Raw genomic sequence first — 17,201 nt, forward strand, 5'->3', positions numbered from 1 at the left:
GCTGCATCACAAATACATGCCTGCAATTACCCTAAAACTTTTGCAGCTCTGCTTGGCTACAAACAAACAAACAAACAAAAAAAAAAAAAAAAAAAAAAAAACAACCAAAAAAAACCACCAAAAAAAAAAGACCAATCTTGCCCTTAAATTCTATAGTCAATGGACTAATTCCAGAATTAATCCAGGTCTTTGTTCAGGAGCAGTGAAATACTGCCCTTGCAATTGAAGTAACATCTAATGTAACAAATGAGGAGAAAGGCTGAATGGCTGCATGGCTGAGTAGTTGGTAAACCTGGTACGGTGCCCATGTCCATGCAAACTCAAGATGGCAATGTCACCACTGTGAAGAATCTATTTAATCAGACAATGTCTAAAAATTAAATTTCTTCCTAATGGAAAAACAAACCAAAAACCAGAAGAGACAAACCAGTCACTCCTTAGAAGTGTCGCCATCTGAATCCTAATGTTGAACAGAAATATCGATCTCAGAAAGGTCATTAATCACTACACAGTCAGTCAAATGACCTTGGCCAGTGACCTTGATAAGGCTGAATTCTCCTACTGATAGTGGAAATAATTACTTACTCTGAACAGACAATGAACAGTACAATGCTTTGCAACAAAAACAAGGTGCAATTTAACCAGAACATATTAAAAAAGACATAAGTAGCCAAAAAACTGAGTGGCTTTAAAGAAAAAAAGCAGAGGAAAAAGTCACAACTTTTTTTGATTCCACTAGTTTTGGTTCTTTCTTTTTAGTCCTCTCAAATCCACTATGGGTTTAGGTCAGGGGCATTTTTATATTTTTATTTTCTCTTTAGGTAACTTCATTAGAATCACACTATTCCTTGAATTTTGATTGAAGTAAATAGTCAATACTTTTCTACTTGTTATTTCATATAAAAAGTAAAATGTCAATACCAATTATTTGACTTAAAGCAGTGTGTAGCTAGCTTGGTGTAGTTTTCATTGTGCTTTGTCTTGTATAAATTCTGAACAAATATTTTACTTAAAGTGAACTTTTTTTAGTGGGCCATTATCTCATGTCAAAATTATTTATTCTAAGAGAAGAGAAAACCACCTGTGTGTGGGAGTCTCCTCCCAGAAACAAGGACATCACCATCACTTTATAAATACCTTCTACCAAGAATTTTGCTGAATTCACTTGTGAAACTCAGTTCTGCAAGACCAAAAACTTAATGAAATTGAAGAGGACAGGTGTGGGGAAGATCACAAGAAAAAGCTGTTTCAGTCCCTAACAGAAATGTAATACTGTAAATGTAATAATGTAAGCATTAAGAACTTCAGTAAACTTGAGAAAAACTGCTCAGTATGTCAGAACAATATTGTTTACATACATCCTAATATTAACACAGTGTCCTCATATGAGTTTTCCATGATCCATTTTTTGCATTTCCTCTTTCACGAGGAATGACGTGAGCAGGAAACTTTGGTTCTTGCCAGACACAGCTTGGATTCTGGTACATAGAACTTCTTTTACACCAACACCAGAACACACAGTTGAACTAGAAGAAAGTGTCTTAGTAACTCTGTCCTATGTGTGTAGTCCAGGTGACATAAATGTTCCCCAATACAGACTGATAGCCTAATTTTGACTTCTATGTTTGCCAACATTTATGCTTATTGCTAAAAGCAATAACTACTATTAAATATTGTATCAAATGTAATAACACTAATTATTATTGTTATTACTTCCACCTATTATACACAAACAAAAGGACGAGGCAAAATGTAACAATGGGGTCTGTTCCAGCATATGGAGTATGAGCAGTGCCAACATTTCAGCCAATCAAACAGACTAGACATACTCAGAACTGTGAGGGAATACCTTGCCAAAGCCAGTGCCCTGTTCACTCTCTCCTCAAGGCCTGTAGTTCCCAGTGCTTTCCACATCAGCCAGAATTTGAATGCATCCGGACGCCTGCTACACTGAATGGACTTGTCCCCAGTGTCGTAGCTGACATCATAGAACTTGTCCTGCTGGAACAGGTAGGCAGCCTCAGCAGAGTAGCACTTCTTCAGGAGGCCCTGTGAAGAAACACAATAGAGACTTCCATTGGTGATGAGCATTTTCAAACCTCCTCACAAGCCAAATCCTTTATTTTCTTGTCTGTATCAAACGCTTATCAAACAGATCGGGATATGCAGGATAACATCCAAAGTTTATGGTGTGGTTTAAGAAGCCTGGATGAGCCTAAAGTCAGGGAATTCACACTGACAACCAATACTTATTTATGATTATTTTCTTCATAATGGCATGGAAGAGCGGTAGGTGGAAGCAGAATTTTGACTCAGATCTGAAGAAATCATGAGAGTGGTTACTACAGAAACAGTTGCCCTAAAACATATATGGATGTGAAAGAGACAGAACAAGGAGACACCTGCACCAGTCTTTAGATCACAGAATCACAGAGTATTTTAAGTTGGAAGGGACCCATAAGGACCATTGAGTCCAATCCAAGTGAATGGCTCATATAGAGACTGTATCCACAGTCTTGGAATTATAAGCACCATGATCAAGAACAACTCCTGAGGAACTTCCTACATGTTCACAAATGGAACTTCCTACATATCCACAAATGGCTCAATCCATTATTCCAGCTTTGGTTAGTTGCAGGTAGGGAAGATTTTAGCCCAAAGAAATAAATGTTTTACCCTTACCACCAAAAAGTCACTGTGGATTTAGCATAGGCTGGCTGTTTGAGCAGAAAAACCACAAGGAGATTAGTACATGTGACATTTTCTCTTTCACATTTCAGAAAATAAAGTTAAGAAAATATACTTTCATATATGCTAATCATGATTTCTAAATAAAATTATTTTTATTCAGCAATCTCCAACCTACAGCTTCTGAGGGACAACCTGAGCAGAGATGAGCAGCACAAAATAGACAAAGATTAATGAGTGATGTGGCAGGTTCCAGCGGAGAACAAGGCTGGGAAACAGAAAGCACAGAGGCTGCTACAGATTTAAAGGTGCAGAGGAAGAGAAGAGACATAGGACTGGCTGTTGGTTGAAGAATGAAATACCAAAATATACTCTGTAAAACTATGAAGTAGAGAGAAGGGCTGGCAGAAAGCAGGTCACAAGAACAGAGATGAGCGTGGCCCTGTGAGGTGCCCAGGAGACAGAAAACACAGATCTGTCAGTGCTAAGAAGAGCACAACTCATTTTCCAACTCAATCTCACTCTTCAACTTGAGCAAACAAAAAAAGCATTTCTCATTTTGCCCTTTTCTCTGCATCTGCTGCAATTCTGATTTTAAAATGGGACCGTGTCTGATATCACTCTTGATCAAAGTGTCATATTCCCACAACAGAGGTACAGTTCTTGTTCTACATTCCAATATCCTACTTATGACTTTGGGACTGGCAATAAAATGGAGTAAAAAGGTCAAGACAAAAAAAAAAAATTAGCGAACTGGCATACACAGAATAACTCTGCCTCTCTCCTAGACTTTTCAATTCCCTCCAAAAAAGCAAAGGAAATAAAAAACTCCATCTACACACCTATTAATAGAGCACTAAAGGAAAACACCACCAAGGTTTCTCCACAGCATCTGTATGGGTTTGACAATCCCATTGTAACATTTGATAAAAGTAGAGCAAATTTGGTCTGAATTCTTAAGTCACGGGAGCAGCATGTTCAGCCTGGTGAAAAGGCAGTTTTTATGACAGCTTGGGGGAAAAAAGGGTTTGGTGTCTGCTCTCCCTTCGCAGAGTGATGACATGCAGCTGCAGCACAGGGTAGCCACAGCTGGAAAGCCAATGATGGATGCTGTGTTTTGCAGCATATAAGATTCTAACACCTACTTTGCAATTTTCTCAAATAAAGAAAGGCAAGATGACATAAGAAACGACAGAATAGTCAAGCAGTGAGGCATCCATACTTTTGCAGTGAGTATTTTTCCTCTGGCTAGCAACTTTTTTCCTCTGGCTAGCAGCTGCACAAGAAACAGGAGTCATTCTGTCAAGACATTGTGCTTCATTCATTTAGACCTTCATACCTTTACTTCCAGGAGAATAACAAGTTTACTAGACACAGTGTTTAAAAAAAGAAAAAAACAAGCAAAAAAGCAGCAACATCCACAAATCTAAGCTAATTGCTTTGTCTCTTACTGACTTAAAATGTTTAATGATGTATCTGCAGTGTGTGTACAGCAGGGTTGATCAATGAGGCACTATCTTCTGCCTTATCAGAATGCAATGCAGCTGCACAATAGAGGATGTCACAGAATACTAGTTCCCTTCATGCCTGTCATCTGATAAATAGTAACCATTGTTTATCACAAGTTGGCAATATTACGAAAGACTGAGAAGATCACTTAAGATCACAGGACATTTGTAGAATTACACAGTTTTAAAAAAATGCTCTAGAAGGAAAGTGCAACAAATATTTTGACAGCCCTGAGTCAGCTTGTATTGTTGGTAATGTAGTTCATTATAAAATTAAAAAAAAAAAAAAAGGCAGGTACTGTCTTCATCTCCTGGTGCATCTGAAGCTGACAATACATGTGGGTTTATGATCCTTTTCTACCTGCTTATCCTACTAAGAATGCAAAATGCTGAAGAAATCCTGCTGAAGATACTGATACTATCAATCTCCAGAGGCAAGTACAGTGACATCCTCCTGCATGTCACTAGAGCAGAGAGGAAAAGAAATGAAAATCATCCTTTGTGAGAAAAAGAGAAATATTCAAAAAGAAAGGTGGAGGAGAAAGAGAAGGGAAAAGAAAGAGAACAGAAGACAAAAAAGTCACCTCAATTTTCCAAGTCAAACAATGGAAAAGTAGAAGGAAAAATAAAGGATAGAAATATGCTTTAAATATGCTTTCTAACTCAGGGTTCTCAGTCCCAACAGTTTTCCACACAGCAACTGAGTGGCTACATCTGCTCAGAAGAATGTTTGCAAAACATTCTTGCAAAAGTTTCATTAGAACTACCCCATTGGACAACTTGGAGTTTCTTTCTTCAGCATCTTTCATCTTTCTACCCTTTTTAATGCAAGTTCTCAGCCTTATTGTCAGTCTGTTAAAGTTTAGGAAATGGAAATACTATTTTCATAGAGGCCCCAGTCCACTATGAAGTTTCAAAGAGTTTTTGATTTTGATGAAGTCTATGAAGAGCTTTTGTGTATTCTAATTAATAGAAAATTGATGGAAAAATATTGATACTGAAAGCAAGAGCTCCAGTTTCATAATTCAATATATTTTTCTCATTGAAGAGACTTACCTACAGCAAGTCTTCTGATCTCTTTACATTTCCATTGCTAGTTAAGAGTGAATTTCAATTTAATTAATAAAATATCTTTTTCCCCAAGACAAGCTTCTCCCTGATTTGCCTTTTCTGAGGCAATAAGGACAATCTTTTGAATAGCATACTTGAAAATTGTCAAGAGCAGTGTAGTGTAAAAGGACACTATAGCAATGTGTTTTGAAAGGTGAGAAGGAGCTCTCAGTTGTATTAAACCCAAGCAAAAGCAATGAGAACAGAGCATTTCCTGCAGCTGCTCTGGAGGGGAATCAGGGAGGTAGATATCTCTATATTGCTAATGATGAGGAAGAGATTACATGTGGATGGCTGCCATCATCACCTTAATCAATTATATTCTGCACTAAAATGAGATTTCATTAGCTACATTGAGACTTTATTCTTAACTAATATGTAAAAATTCTCCTTATTACCTAGAACTGATTCTGAATTACCTAAACTAGTGCTTCACTCTCACGAGTCACAGAACTTTGGCACTGGTGATAAACAGTTCTCTGTTAATATGTAGATAATATTCACACAGATATGGATGACAGCAAGGACAAATTGGAGTGGCTCTGTGGTTTTTAAGGGAGTATGTACAACCAAACACCAATTCCTAGCATTTTGAGAACATATAAGACCAAAACTGGCTTCACCACTGTTTTGAGATTATCTAGCTTTGCATTTAAAGAGTCACTGCAATTCATGATTCAGCAATACCAGTGTTTTCTGACTAAGACTATCTTGGAGAAGTGATGAAAGTTACTCAGGGCATGGCAGTGAAAAAGGAATTGCTGAGCACTTCCTGAGTACTTTAAGCACTGAAGAACTACAGCCATTGATCTGAGCTTTTACAAAGGATTAGCCAATCTTTCTTTCCCTTTGGTGAAATTGCTTCTCTCTTCTAATCAAGCCAAACACTTATATCTCTTTTGTATGTCTACCTTCCTTGGAAATATTCCAATTTTGTTTCACTAAAGCTGGGAAATATGCTTTTATCAGCATTTCACTGCAGTTAATCTTTTTTTTCAGGTTTTTTTTTTTTTTTAATCTGTACAGGAAAATATTTAATTACAATGTTTCATTCTAACAAGCCAGTTGCAGTGTCTTAAACATACTAACACTGCTAAACCCCATGAAGAAACATGTCAAAAGAAAAACCCAAACCAAAAAAAAGCCACTATTACCTGTGTTTATGGGAAATTAAAGTGTTACCAGAACAACTGAAATGTGATGACATCTTCTAAAGATTATCTTTCATACAGAAAGTATGAAGGAGAAGAAGAAAAACTGAAGGGGATTAATTTGCTCACTTATCATCAACTAAGTCTAATTCTGAAGTATTCAAAATTTCCAAATGGACCTCAAAGTAAATGCGGAGATGGGCTAACAAAGCTTCCTTAATCCATCTTTCAAACAGAGATAGGGTAATCCATAAATGGGACTTAACGTCCATAATTAACATTTTGCTGCTTTGATTTCTTGGAGAATTCAGAACTTCAGAATCTACCTGAGGTTCCTTGAACATTCACTCACAGAGCAGTGTGTGCCAGACTCTTCCAGCTCACATCTCAGCACCCATTTCCCACTGATGTATCCTAACCACAGTGTAAAGGAATTATGTTCACATATAAACGTGTGCTTCATCTTAGCCATGGGTATTTATGTGCTTCAGAAGAAGTGGAACAAGCTCCCAAGTGAGAAACTGATACCTGTACTTTTCCCTTCTCTTACTGGTGCAAAAATAGCACTTTTAATGGGAAACTGGATTCAGCTGCCTCTTCTGGTATGGAGAGGATCAAAGTGAAGCAACACTTCTCTGTCAAAGTGTCTCAAATATGCATTTGATCTTTTTTTCTTAAGGATTTATATTCCAGCTAGTTAATAAGAAAGTACTCAAATCTGTATGTGTGTCTGTTTGCATATAAAGACTTCACTGGCACATACACAGAATGAGTAAGAGCCGATTTCCCAGGAAGTAGACACAGAGTAAAACAACCTTTCTTCCCAATGCTGACAAGTCTTCTGCATTCCAGAACATGTCTCACTCTGCAACAGGATCTGATGCTGTGATCCATAATAGTTCTCTTGTCACCCCTTAAAGACCCAAGATTCAACTTTACAAATATTTCTAACACAGTATTGCCTAGCTGCGGTTTAAAAGGGGAATGGGATCACTCTACCAGACCTTACACTGCACAGAAGGGAACCACAAAAAGGCTGCCAGAGCCCTGAAGTTGGAACAGTGTTCATAAAGTGACTTGAAAGGCTAGAGCAGCTAGAACAGTCCAATCCTCTAAATTTCTTTCCTTTTTCTTCCTGAGAAATTTCCACTTTTCAGTCCAAGTAGCCTAATCATTACCTGGGGCAATATCTATGTACTAGACCTAATTAGTTAAAAATACAGCATTGAAATCTTCCCAAGCTTGCAATTAAGACACTGCATTAATCTTAGTCAATAACTTTATTCTGTTTGTTTTTCAGCTCACAATAAAGATAAAGTGATGCATGGTAACCCTGAAATCTAATCCTCTTCAATCCCACAGGCTCTAATGTAAGGAAATGAGGTGGCACACTTCTTCTTGCTGTCCTGCCAGGTCCCACCCCTGACCTAGAGGAATCAGTTCCAAGAGACTGCTGATTAGCAAGTACACACTTTGGTCCTCATCAGCTCTTAACAAAAGAAGTTCATAGCAAATTACATGGATACATAACCCCAGCAGCTGAATAGAAAATATCAGTTGTTTTGACAGAGATTTATATGAGCAATTTACAAACCACGGCCACAAAATAGTGATGCAAACCTTAGGGGTTCAATATCATTGTGAGGTTCAGTCTGTAATAACCTATGGAGTATAAGGTAAAATTCAACCATAATGGTGGGCAGTTGGCATAAATTTTAGAAGGTCTGATTTTTAAATTAGGGTTGAAATAATGAACCTCTTACTGTTTGTTTGGGGGGGTTTTTTGAGATAAAAGAATGCCACAAAGACACAAGATGGGATTTTTGCTACATTGCAGAGTCATCTTGAGATCAGAGCTTTGCTGTTTTCCTGCTAGACCTTTAAATTAGTCATGGCTTTTGGGCAGTCTAAATCACCCTGCTGATGGGGAAAAACTGGCAGAGTGTGGACAGAAGGCTCAGCACCTTTACCTGGATGTGCTCTGACTCCCACCCCTGTCCCAGTCTGGCGCTCCCTCCCGTGCAAGGGGAGGTGCAGATGAGCTCTGCCTGCCTTAAGCAGACGCAGCACTGCTGCAGTCCCGATGGATGGCAGCTATTCTGAGGGCTTTGATGAGCTCAGTGGCTGAGTGTGCCAGGCCCAGGTGACAAAATACTCCATTCTGAATGCAAATTATGTGCAGAAGTTAACTAGCAAGGGCACCAGCTGCAAAATTTGACCACTTGTGAGTACAGTGATTTGGATTGTTTTTACCCTTCTCTTTTATTCACTCTTTATTAATTAAGTGGTGAAATTCAAAAAAATATAATTCAGCCTTTGTACTGCAGTATAGTAAAACTGACTTTCAGCTGTTTCCTAATTATTTCCACTTTCATATTACAGCAATGACAGCTTATTAGAATACAAAAGTAAAAAAAGGAAAAAAGGAAAAAGAAAATAAAAAAAGGTCAGGAGGGCTTACAGAATTGTCTTTCACCAGAAGAGCACAGCACTGGATTCCTGCCAACAGCATTTTATGGGGATTCCAGGCAACAGAATCAGCTCTGCAAAAATCATAAATGGAGAAAGGGAGGTGAAAATTGCATCTATAATCATGCGTACTTAAGAACCAAAAGAGACCAAACACAATCCAAGCAGACAAATCAGATTTCCCATACACCCACACCCACCAAAGGTTCAGAAATCTCTCCAAATATTTTTAAAAATGCAGCACTTATGGAAGCCAACAGGCCACATAACTTCCACCTCAATCCCTAGTAAATAGATTCAATTGACTTACCTGTGGATACCATGAAGAAGTCTGCGATGCTTCCTTGATATCAAAGCTGAGCCACCCCAAGAAGCCTGTTGGAACATTTATCAAGCCAAGAAAATATTATTTGTATAAAGCTATTTTGATAATACTTCAACTAATAATTTCTAAAGGTATCTTATCTCATTTAAAGCTTTGTTTACTACACGGTCAGTGGGCTAAATTTTGCCTTTAGTTACATCTCCTGAAATAAAGACAGCAGTCTGGGGCTATGCCTGAAATAGAGGAGGTTGTGGTCTGTGCCAGAACATGAGCCACAAACTAGAGTGGCCCTTCTGTGTAAGCAAAGGCAATGAACTGAAATGTCCTTGCATAACCAGACTCACTCCTGATACCAAAAATACCTGATAGCTGTGGCTGCTTCCTTTCCCCCAGCCTTAAACTCTGAGTGACAGCAGAAAGCCCCACTTTGCACATCTTCCTCCTGCTAGCCAATTCCTTTCTGAGAATTTCACAGGGGAAACAGTGAGCAGTGATATTCTCTGGCAATTGCAAAGGCCAGGCTCAGATTTTGCAGAGATATGAAAAGCAAAGTCTGTCAGTGGGCAATAGCAGCATTTCTGTCACCAGCAACCCAAATGAGCTTAAAATTACTGAAGACTCCCTCAGCTCATCTAAGAACTAAGTGTGTGCTCTAAGAGTCACTTTGACCTTCTCTGTAGTGAGGAGCTCTTCACTGAAACTCCTTTTTTACTTCCATCTAACCTAGACATTCATCTTTGGGCGATACATTTGGCAGATGTGTCTCTCCAGGGACTATAGAAGGAACCCAGACAATTAGTTTTTTATTACTAGTTTTTTATGTTTAATTTCTGGACAATTTGAATTAGGGAATGTGATACTTTTTCATGAATTCTGCAAGGATCAGGTCCGTGAACCTTCAGCTCTCAAACAAAAACATTTATCCACAATGGAAAGGTGAGGAGACCGTGCAAACACGAAACATGTCACACAGTGCATTTGAGAAGTTACTGCTAGATAAATAAATATATAAAATGATTTTCAATACTCATGAAGGCAGAATGCACTTAAGCAAACTACCTGTGAAGGAAGCAAAGCTCTTCAGAGACACACAAAAGACATCAGTCCACAAAACATTTAGACTCAGTTTATTTAAAAAAAAAAAAAATTAAAGAAAAAGAAAGTCGCTGATGTAAAGATTCATGACCTAAGCATAGAAAATATATGCTTGTTTGGATATGCTTGTTTGGTTTTTGTTTTTTTCTTCTTTCCTTGAAATAAAAATATGTGATAGCTGATATATGAGTTTGTCACTGGTATTTGCTTCACAGGCCATACATTGGGAACGAGATCAGTTATCTCTGGGACACAGGCTGGCAAAGGCTCACAAGGGAGATGAAAGTTATCAACTTGTCTTAAAAAGTCATCCTCATTAATGCTACACATTAATAGATCAAATCATATTTTACATTGTCATGCTCACAGCATCCTTCCTGAGACAAGGGCTGCTGCACAGACTACAGGTAGGACCTAAGGTAGGAAATTATTTTGCCTCAAACTTCATGGTAATCCTGCAGCACCATGACTTGCAACTTTTTTTCTCCAGGTAGTCGAAATTTCCCCTGCTATGGGATGACAATCAAACTAATACAAGAGACAAATACTACTCCTCTCATTCTATGATTCCATTAAGTCAAAACAGTCACTAAGTTATTCCTTGAATTTCAGAAACTATAAACAACTCTTTAAAATATAATACATTATTAAAAAATTTGCATCCAAAATTTCTGTGTTTGAAAAAGTTGACATTCTCACACTGTTTGTGAAAAACAGGACTAAAAAGGCAGTTGAGAGGTCATCTCAACAGTGTGCCACTCCAAAGGCAAGATCAGCCCTACTCCTCTCATTTCTCTCAACTACATTTTTTTTAGAGATTATTAATCAATGAATCAATTACACATGTAGCTAGTACTGAAGTGAAAAATATAGTGCAGAAGTGCAGAGAGAGACCAGCAATTGCTGCCTCCACAGCATTGTTGGCCCTACTCTCTGCCTTTTTTTAAAAGAATACCACTGTAGATCTAGATGAGGGAAATTATATTAATCTACTTGAACCACAGTAATACAAGATGAATTTGTGATCTATGATTCTTTACCCAATTCAAAGAGAAGTGCTTAAGGCTGGAAAAAAACAAACAAACAAACTAAAACCAACAAAAAACCCAACAGCAACAATAACAACCAACAAAAATACCTAAAAACCACAAAATCAACCAAAAAAACCCACCAAAAAAACCACAAAACGCCATGAAGGAGAAGTCATTTAAGGATACTGCAAATCACTGGCTTTGTCTGGTTTTAAAGGCCTCTCTAACGATGGAGGCTGCACAGTTAAACCACTTAATTTGTGTGTAACAGGAATACCACCTTTTTAATTTAAAGTGTCAGTCCTAAGCAATGTTACCATTTGTCACACCTCCAGTGGTCAGGGAACAGATTAGTCCTTTTCTTTCAGCAGCGCCTTTTGAAGCTTCTGTAGACTATTATGTTCTGTTTATTTTGCTTTTCTAGTTTAAATAACATCAGTGCTTTCCATCTTTCCTCATTGGTCATAATTTCTAAATATGATTCTGTTTATCTACGTTGTTTCCCATTTTCTAATCTTTCTCCTGTACGGCCTTCTTGAACTGCATCTTTTTATTTGGACAAAATTTAGATAAAGCAGATGGCATGTGAAGCAGAAAGAAAGATTCATTTTATGTACCTCCTTTATTCAATTCTGAAAGGTATTTAACTCTATTTGAAAATATCACTGATTTGTGAACTAGGAAAATATCTGGGCTTTACAGTAAAGATTTGCTATCTAGTCAACACTCCCCAACCTGTCTTTGTGTACTTGATTACTGCAGCTTAGAATTCTATCTCTATTGAACTGTAGCCTAGTTTTTCCACTTTTTTCTCCAAATTGTCAAAATCCCTTTGATTTCTAATCCTGTCCTCCCACTGCCTTTGTCAGAAGTCTTGTGTTATTTTCAAATTTGTCAGCACATTCTTTTTCATCCAAGTGGTTTAACAAAAATACCAGATAATTTCTACCCTAAGACAGACCTTTGAGGAACCCTGCTCAAATGTTTTTCTCCCTTCAAAGAACCACTGGTAACTGCACTGTGGGAATGGTTTTCCAGCCAGGTTTTCACTCACTACCAGAACTGCAGCTTGGCAGGTTTCTCTGGCTTTTTGATGAGATATTGCAAAGTCAACAGGTGAGGTTGACTGCCTCTCCTCCATCCAAGGGACTACAGAAGGAGGGCAGATTGATCAAACTATAGTGACACATTTTGTTTAAGACAAATGCAGCTGAGATCCACACAGGGTAGGTCAAAACATAGCCCTTATCAACCTGTGTCCCACACAATGTAATTGGTAACAAGGTACGAGAAAATTTCTGTTTCATATGCAACAAATCATTTACAGCTAAATGATGGAAATCACAGTGTGCACTGCCTGATTAAGCTAATTACCTAACCATGGGCTAAGAGGTCAAGCCTGATTTTCTCTACAGGCCTAATAATAGGAGAAAAAAAAATAGTCAGTCAGGACCACCAGGGAAAAAATACTCACACATAGCATTTAAAGCTACATGAAGACAGTACATGGCATACACAAATGCTGGAGGCATATTGATGATACAAAACAAGTTATTAAGAAAGGCATCAGAGATGGAGGTTAAAATACAATAAGCAAGTGGAATGCTGCACTGTGAACAAAATAAGCTTGGTATAGCCTTTGCTCTTAGGCTTGACTGAACAGCTTGACTGCCAGGGCAGTTTGGACCTACTGGTATTATCTTCTTAAAACATTTTCCTGAACTCGCTTTTCCTCTCTGGTTTGTCTTCATGTCAGAGCTTATCTACTATTTCTGGCTTTATTGAAATTTATCTTCCTGAAGCTCAGTGAATTTCTGTTGACATTCTCCCTTTTGCCCTTCCTAAGAATCACAAGCTTTATCATTTCATATTTAATGAAAAGAGTGTCCCTAAGGCAAACACATCAATTTTTGGGATCAGAAAATATTCTGAAATGAGATAAATCAGTGTAAATCTGGAAGAAACACCACTGACATTCATATAAGATATCCTTAGTAACAGCTTGTGAGAGCACTTGCAGTAGATAATTCTGATGCTTGTTAATGATACATGAAAAGTCGAACATTAGACAGCACTTAACCTGAGTTTTACTCTTTGTTTTAATTGTACTGTGCTTTTTTTTCCTCCAAAGTTACAGCAGGCCTAAACAGCAGAACACTTTGTAGACTGCATAATGTGTAAATCATTCCACAAGAAGCCAGACCTTTCAGCAGATTGTAGATTCTCAAAAATTTCAAAAATTTTACATGCTATCCTATAGTGGTAAAAGGTATGCTTGCTAAAAAAATTAAATAAAAAAGTAAAAGGAAAAAAGCAATCCTTCTCTGTGTTTCTTATAGTCTTTCTATATGGTAGAGACTCAGTCTCACTGTACCTGTTCAGATACAATTTCAGTAAATCTCTTTCTAGTGGTGCTGTGAGGGAAAAAATGTTACACTAAGAATGACCGTCTGCTCATTTTAGCATAGCACACTTGTATGTACATGTGTGCCTGCTGTCACCTCTGTGGAAAGCTTTGTCTTTCCCTATATCCTGTCCTCTTATAAATACAGCTAGAAACTTTCAACAAAAAAATAGAGAAGCAGCCATCCACCCAACCCTTTATATAGTGTAAAAAATAGAGAAAATACTGATAGAACTTCTGAGAACCACTGAGAGGCTCACAACATGAATCACATCTTAAAAGAACAATTTATATTCCAGACTGTAAACCAGATTTATTACTGGACATTTATCCTTCTACTGGGAAACAATTAATATCTGACAACTATAGTCATTTCAAAACAGAAAAAAAGATATTTCTGGACATTTTTACCTTAGTTTAACATGAGGCAAAATCAGAAGAATAAAGTTAGTTCTTTTCAAAAGACTAACAACTCACTAAGGTTCAGAACAGGACCCAGGCTCATCCCACCATATTTGAGTTCAGCTACAGAGAGACTGCTCACTGCTCTCCTACAGCCACTGGAGATGGCTCCAGCCACATCTGTTTGACTCACCTAAGGTCCAACACAGATTCCAGCCACATCCCTCTCTCCACCAGCTATACACAGACACGCGAGACAGTTGTGTAACAGCAGTGTTGCCCCCCTGCTGAAAATCTGATGAGTTCTTCCCAGCAGCACGCAGCCGTGAGGCTTGGCAGACATTTTAAATTTTAGGCCTAAATTCTGCATTTTTGTCTCCAAGAATATAAGAAAACTCTTTTGACTCATACATACAGTGATTTTATTTATTAATCACTGTGAGACATTTATTTGAAACATGCATCACTGCCTACGTGATCTTTCTTTAGATACTCAACATTATACAAACATTTCAGAAATTTAGAGCAGGTCTGGAAATCTCCACAAATATTGCTCCAGATTCTCTTATTGCTCCATAACTTTTAATCTAGCCAACTATAATTCTGGATTTGTGGCATTGCAATTAAAAAGAGAATGCAATTTTAGAAAATATGAAGTGGCCTATCTTTAGAAAAATACATCTACAGCTAACTCTTTCAAGTCATAAAAAGGCACAGTGATTATTCAAAAAAGATTCATTACAGGATTTTAATATCCAAACCTAAAATTACAAAGAATTTTTTTAAAGAGAAAAATTTCTGAACAGTGTAGGAAAATGTAAGGATATATACAGGAAATTCAAATCCGTAAATATGAAACAGAATAATTTATGACTGGTTGAGTCAGAAAGCGTATCTTTATTTTAACCTGTATGAACCTTACATACAATTCTAATGTGTCTATTCCCCAAAAGAATGTGGGGAGAATCAAAACTTATGTTTGTATATCACTCTGGAAGCACTTTTAGGAGGTAGTAAGAAGAAGAAATTGATTATAAAATAATTTTGAAATATAACCTGACAATAACAAAATGGCTTTGGCTGCTTGTCAGAACCAAGTTATTTGCTGTTTTGCAGCATATGTAACTGAGTCAAATCAGAACACATTTCTGGTCCCTATGTAAGGAAAAAGAAATGTTATTAGAGCCCAATTTCTAAAAAAGAAATATCAACAGTCAAAGAGCAATTATAAAAAAAGCAGTGCTAAACAAAACCATGCAGTATACAAACTCACATCAACATGAAGCCAGAGGCCATGCTTTTCACAGATATCAGCAATTTTATCCAGAGGATCAAATGCTCCCAGCACAGTTGTGCCTGCTGTAGCACAGACAAGAAATGGTGCTGACCCCTGCAATAGGATTCAAAACAAAAAAAAAAGTTAACATTTGCACTGTTCATCTCTTCCTTGTATACTTGTAGAGCTAAAGTATAAAAAGATCTAGGAATGTAGGACAAAGATGTGACAATCCACATTTTAGTTTCCCAGCAGAAGGCACTGCATTTAATAGTGCTGGATCTCATTTTCTTTTTTTTTTTTTTTTCCATTTAAAAAAAAGGCATTTTCCATTTTTACTTAACACCATCCCAGGGCAGACTTCTACAGCTTCAGACTGTTTTGACATATGCTAGTTTTGTCAAAATCAAAACATACCAGATATATGACATCTCTCTTTATACACTGATTTTCAATTCTCAGTCTTTCACATCTCACTACCATATATGCTGTCATTCTGAGTGATAAAATAAAGCAATTAACTCAGCCAGTAGACTACCCATGCAAGGAAAGGGCTCATCCCTTTAGGGTTTCCACCTGCACTGTCTCTACAAGACCCCTGTCCTCTGCCTGGTGAAGAGGAAACTTCAGCTAGGGAAGGTGATTTGCCTTCAGCCACGTTGGTGCACACCATGACAGGGACAGTCACTGCTGTCTGATCCCACACCTGACCTGCAGCTCAGTGCTATTCCCTTGCTCCCACTCCTGTCTGGGAAAGAAGAAGGGCTGAAGGCAGTAACTGAACATTAGGAGAGACACTGCTGGAAATCTCAGATGGTGTTCAGGTCAGTCAGGTGGGATAAGGAAAGCTTTTGTCAGGCTCTCAGGGTCTCAGACAGCCACTGACAGCCATCCATCTTTGCTTCCCTTCAGCTAGCAGCATTCCAGCTCACAGATCCTTGCAGATCTGTGTGGGGTCTTCTTAGGAGCAGAAACTGCAGCAACAAAAAGAATGGGTGGAGTCTGTAGCAGCTCCATGAAATTGAGGGCTTCTGCCCCAGCAGTGACTGTGCAGTCTCAGTGCTGGGAAGTGCCTGCTGAAAGAGCTGCTCTGCACAGTTCAGCACCTGGCCTGCAGAAGGACAACACACCTACTGCAGAGGCACTCAAGGTGTTACTGAATTGTGCAAGCTGGGATCACTGAAGTTCCTTTGCAGTGAATTAGATCTCTCAGATGATGTAAATGTGTAACTCAATGGAGCTTTAGTGAAATCAGACATCAGCTGAAAAATCTAACTCCACACAAGTCTTCCATGTATCTTCACCCAGCTGAAATACTATATATTTTTTCTTTTTTTTTTAATATTGCCACTTTAAGCATCTACAGAGATGGACAGGCTTATATCACATTTACACTCTGACAGTTTTATCCTTCTTTACAGTGTAGAGGAATGTTAGAATGGTACATAATTATGATTTATTTGTATTTTAGATTTTCTTTACAAATGGCTAAAGCAGTGAAAAGTAACATTGGAATAAACTTAAATGAATCCCATACATTCACAAAGATTTACCAGCCTTTAATTCACTTCTTGGCCATTTATTCTGAGTACAAGCTACCACGATAGTTAATCAAACTTACAAATCAGCCTGAATCTTGAGTACAGAACTCTTGCAAGGGAGGCAAAGATGTATCCAATGCATCTATTTTCTATTAGTGTTCCCAGCAATTTTGCCCCACAGCTTCATCAAAGTCAAAGGTT

At 37.9% G+C, this 17,201-nt stretch overlaps 1 protein-coding gene across 4 annotated transcripts in view; it reads right to left on the reverse strand.

The window, feature by feature from the left end:
* The window catches only part of GADL1 (glutamate decarboxylase like 1), a 119,720-nt gene that overhangs the window by 40,008 nt on the left and 62,511 nt on the right, over positions 1 to 17,201 (reverse strand). For all 4 annotated transcript variants that reach the window (XM_077177113.1, XM_077177119.1, XM_054631240.2 and 1 more), the window contains exons 9-12: positions 15,457 to 15,573; positions 9,237 to 9,301; positions 8,919 to 9,000; positions 1,850 to 2,049 (exon numbers count right to left, since the gene is read on the reverse strand). In XM_077177113.1, coding sequence (XP_077033228.1) covers positions 1,850 to 2,049; positions 8,919 to 9,000; positions 9,237 to 9,301; positions 15,457 to 15,573 — 464 coding nt within the window. The remainder of the gene's footprint in view (positions 1 to 1,849; positions 2,050 to 8,918; positions 9,001 to 9,236; positions 9,302 to 15,456; positions 15,574 to 17,201) is intronic.

This window comes from Agelaius phoeniceus, chromosome 1, assembly GCF_051311805.1.
Source record: "Agelaius phoeniceus isolate bAgePho1 chromosome 1, bAgePho1.hap1, whole genome shotgun sequence".
NCBI lineage: Eukaryota > Metazoa > Chordata > Aves > Passeriformes > Icteridae > Agelaius > Agelaius phoeniceus.